Source organism: Gossypium raimondii, chromosome 6, assembly GCF_025698545.1.
Source record: "Gossypium raimondii isolate GPD5lz chromosome 6, ASM2569854v1, whole genome shotgun sequence".
NCBI classification, from domain to species: Eukaryota; Viridiplantae; Streptophyta; class Magnoliopsida; order Malvales; family Malvaceae; genus Gossypium; species Gossypium raimondii.
In genome coordinates this window covers 52,189,186-52,193,822 of record NC_068570.1, presented here as the reverse complement: position 1 = coordinate 52,193,822, position 4,637 = coordinate 52,189,186, and the positions used below count along the sequence as shown (strand labels likewise).

Below are 4,637 nucleotides of genomic sequence, written 5' to 3'. Positions count from 1 at the left end.
GACAGGTATCAAGATGGGCATCGCTAGCTTCCAGGGTCAAATATTCATTTTATGGGATTAGAACCCCATCCTGTTTTGAATGCTCTGTTTTCACTTAAACCTTGGGTTGGATTTTGATTTATGTGATGTGATGAGGTGAAACTTCTTGATCTTGAATTCTTTGTTTTGATGGTAGCTCTACACTCCTCAAGTTTTTGAGGACAATTTCTACTAACACAACAATTCAGGGTAATAAATTCATCACTATGAATGCACAAACATTTTCTATAAAAATTGAAAAACAAATGAAATACATATTCTACAAAATGATAAAAGTAGATTCAAGAATTCTCCCCACAACTCTTCTGATCGCTCATCACTTTGTTGCAACCAATAAATGAAGCTTCATTCTTCTCATACTTTGGCACAACTTGCGATAGACCTGTATGGCTGTACATCTTGTCTCAATAAATTTTACCATTTTTTTGCTATCAAACGACACTATATACGTACATGTATATATATCATACTTCCCCTTTCAGCTATTGAACTCCTCCGTTTAGTCCAAAAACATAAACACCTGCCATCACAAAAGTTTACAACAAATTATAAACCCACAGAAACCTGTTGTTTGAACTAAAAATGGAATAAGGAAGGATTAGCTTACCAAGCGTAGGCATTAACAAGGATAAAATCACAATGCCAGCAATCTTAAGCGGTATCCCCGTCTTCACCATATCTGGAATATTTATATGCCCCGTCGCGAATCCAATGATATTCGAAGGTGTTGCCGTCGCAAGAATAAAAGCAAATTGTGATCCCACTGCTCCAGGGACCATAAGGAGTAATGGGTGAACATGCATGGTTTTGGCCATTTGAATCAAAAGTGGAAGTACAAGGGTAGCAGTAGCATCATTTGATGTTATAAACTCGGTAATTATGGCACAGATTAAACACACCGCGGGGGCAATAGCTAAATACGGAGCCTCTTCGAGAAAATCTAGAGTTTTGGATAATCGATCAGCGAGTCCGCTTGACTGGACACCGTCGGCTATGGCAAAACCAGCCCCTAGTAACAAAATGATGTTCCATGGCAGCTTCTTGCATTCGTTCCAGTCCATCAATTTCTCTCCCTTTCGCTTCTTGTTAGGAATTATGAACAAAAAAGTTGCCACAAGAACCTACACGGTTTAAGATTATAGTTCATCACATCAAATTTTGGGGCTTTATCATTGCAAGTCTTCTTTTAAAGTTTATGTTACTCACACTGACGGTTCCATCGCCTGCACGGCCATTGAAGAGAGTTCCCCATCCCGGAATGTCTTCAGTTATGCTTCTGGTCATCCATAAAGCTACCAGCACCTGTAGTTAGCCATTTACCTATGTCTTATTAGTTAAAATTCATTATAAACATAATAGTCATTGATTAAAGATAAGTACGAACCCCGAACACAGCTAAAACCATCTTCTCTGCAAAAGCCATTGGACCTGTTCATACCAAATGCAAAATACTACTTTAATTTCATCAAATTATATCATTGAACTTCGATTATTTTAGGGGTGCTTAATTTGTTTATATACCTAGCAAGTTGAGTTCCCTCTTGAGGTGGGTTTTATCCAAGTAGGCAGAGAGGGCTTGGCTAGAGCCTTTGGATAAGTAGAGCAGACAGAGTATCGCCCAAAACGCGAAGAAAATCAAGAGAGCCAAGGGGAAACCGAAGAAGAACCATGTGTTATAGCCGATGGGTTCAGCATCTGGATATGAGCCTTTATACATGGCTACCAATATCAAGTTGACACCGGTTCCGGTGAGGGTGCTCATCCCACCGATGGGGGTGGCGAAAGTGACGCCGAGGATGACAGCCCGACAGAAGTCGCGGATGTGGGTGGATTGGGTGGGGCCCGTCGGGAGGCGCTGTAGGATCCCGGTGGCAACGGGCATCATCATGACGGCGCAGGCCACGTTGTGCATCCACATGCTGAGGAAGAAAGTGGTCCCGCATATGCCGAGTAAGAGGAGAGGTGGGTTCACTGGCTCCCCGCAGAAGCGCGAAGTGATCTGTGTGATCCACGCACAAACGTTAGTTGAGTAGTCATGATGGGAATTTTTGGTTATGATATAATATTGTCTCTCTAAATCCAAAACAGATATGTTCATATGTCTTGTCAGAAGAAAAAAAAAGGGTGTGGCACTTCTTTTTCATTTTAATGATTGGGTTAATTTCACCAGAAGTCCTTATATGACGACTCAAAGTTGACATTAGTCTCTAAATTTCAAAGCATTCTGATTGAAACTTTAAATTATTAGTTTTGTGACAATTACATCTTTCTATTTGCTTAGCCATCAAAATGTCAATTCAAATGTAACACTATCTTTTAACAACATTGTTTTTCTTTAATATGTAAAATCCAAATTGTCCATAAATACATACATATTTAAAATTTAATCCAAGCATTTTAAAATGCTACATACAAGACTTAAATAAGTTATTAGGTTAACATTAATACTTTGATGACTCAATTAAGATATTTTTAAAGTTTAGTGGCTAATTTAGAATCTAAAAATAATTTTAAAAACTTATTTCAACAAATGGTATGATAATAACCGGTAAAAGATATGGTCTGAAATCGGTAAAACTACGATGAAGACCCCTATACTAGGAGTCGATTGCATTTTACTTCATTTATCAAAAAAATAGCAAATTAGTCATTATATATTAGATTAAAGAGCAATTTGGTTCTTCTATTAACAATTTCATCCATTTTTTCTATTAAAAATCGACCTTTATGCGTCAGCATAAAGCACATGTGGCATGTTACATGTCACTGTCTGGTTATTCTATCAACCACACCAGTTTTTACCGGTACAAATAGATGACATTTTTAACAGAAAGGACCGTTGTGTTATTTAATCTAATATACAGGGACTAGTTTGATATTTTTTGCAGTCTGAAATCATGTTGAAGCTTTTGAGCAAATTAAAAGACCCAGTTTTGTTTTTTGCCAAAAACGAAAACCTTTTTTGTGATAGCATTTGAGCAAAATTTCCTTTTAATTGCTTCAACAAATAGTATAAGAATAACCAATAAAGGAATTTATATTTATCACGTAATCTTTTAATAATCTACTTTGAATTTGAATCCAAAATCGATCCAGACCCAAAGAAGCTGCTATAAACTTCATGTGTTCTATGGATTACTGTCAGCTATGTCAATTTTCTAACAAGAAGAAATCAACTTGTGGGAGAAAAATACAGTTGAAACGAGTAAAATCGATAAGGGAAACTCACATTTAAGGCCAATCTTCTATGAATGTTGTAGCGCTCAACAGCAAGAACAAGTATAAAACTACCCAGAACCAGGGTAATCACATCATCCATATACGAGTGGGCAACACTATCTGCAGAAGAAATTCCAAAGAGGGGAAACAGAAAGAGAGGTGCCATGGAGGTGATTGGCATCGGCACGGCCTCAGTGAGCCACCAAGAGAAGACCCAGGCTAGAACAGCTAACATGTTCCGGCTAGTCACTGGGCCATCGAACTTCACAAAAACACACACGATGGCACACAATATGGGTCCTAACACCACATAGAAACTTTTAAGTGAGATCAAGGATTTCAGAGAAAAGGGTGAACTCGATGACGACTCCACCGATTCGTTGATGGGGAGAAGTGGGGCTTTTGAATCATCGGAATTGTCACCGGCGGGCATTTTTCCGGCGAGATGGATATAAATTAAGTGTGGTGGAAAATAAGAGGCTTGGACAAGGCTTGCTTTTATATCTGAAACTTCGGACGGAGGCTAGCTGCTGACAAATTCGCTTTTCCCCGTAATTAGTTGTTTTTGGCATATAGCTTACAAATGTTGATTAGTATAAAACATTAGAAACCATAATGATTCGATAAATTTAATAAATTTAAATATATATATATAGGAATATGTGTGGATTCAAAGTAGGGATGCATGGGTAGGGCCAATTACAGATCATCAACAAAGCCACGTGGGTATTTTTATTCCACAACTTATCTTAGCCTTTGTAGATTAGTCCTTTCATGGGTTATTGATTGTTACATACAAGGTATAATTTCTCAAAATGTTTCAACTAATTGAGATATGGGACTGATGAGTATTTTTTTTTTTGTAGTGTTTTATTAAAAGGGATAATTGAATATTTATACACATGATTACTATTCATAGAATTAACGTTCTTGTTAAGCTCTATATATGTTGTACACATGTATTGCTCTGGTCTATCTACTAGATTTTGTAGTCTCCACATGTGAACTCCTTGATATATGTAAACTGGGACTGCGAACTTCCTTGCGAGCTCTTTTGGCGAACCTCCACTATAAGATATGCATGCACTCAATTGGTAGGGCCTAACCTATTCACGGGTAGATAATTCAAATTTTATTTGAATTTCGAGTTGATGATACAAATACGTAACATGGAGGATAATGGAAAAAAGTGTGAGAGCCCCAGTCAACCAGACATTTGTTTGATTCAAGAAAACAAATTCATGGAAAATAAATAAAAGGAAAAGTGCCAACAATTTGTTTGTAGAAAAATGAAAACGAAGGTAGAGTAATAAAGAAAAATAGTAAATGTGTTTGGAAGTGATAGCTTTTGTCTGTCTGTTTTGCAAGTGACAATTTTT

At 37.2% G+C, this 4,637-nt stretch overlaps 1 protein-coding gene across 1 annotated transcript; it reads right to left on the bottom strand.

Annotated features, from left to right (window-relative positions):
* Positions 1-222: 222 nt before the first annotated feature.
* LOC105773559 (tonoplast dicarboxylate transporter) lies at positions 223-3,859 on the bottom strand. Its single transcript, XM_012595560.2, has 6 exons — positions 3,269-3,859; positions 1,561-2,038; positions 1,424-1,467; positions 1,246-1,341; positions 647-1,160; positions 223-559 (listed from the first exon to the last, which is right to left on the bottom strand). The coding sequence occupies exons 1-6, from the start codon at positions 3,689-3,691 to the stop codon at positions 522-524; spliced, it is 1,593 nt and encodes a 530-aa protein (XP_012451014.1). The 5' UTR covers positions 3,692-3,859; the 3' UTR covers positions 223-521.
* Between the last annotated feature and the right edge of the window lie 778 nt (positions 3,860-4,637).

Excerpts from the sequence above, each read along its gene's own strand:
- LOC105773559 (XM_012595560.2), bottom strand. The coding sequence starts at position 3,691 with ATGCCCGCCGGTGACAATTCCGATGATTCAAAAGCCCCACTTCTCCCC. Across the intron at positions 2,039-3,268 it reads ATAGAAGATTGGCCTTAAAT|ATCACTTCGCGCTTCTGCGG; the intron begins GTGAGTTTCCCT and ends TGGATCACACAG. Across the intron at positions 1,468-1,560 it reads GAGGGAACTCAACTTGCTAG|GTCCAATGGCTTTTGCAGAG; the intron begins GTATATAAACAA and ends TGGTATGAACAG.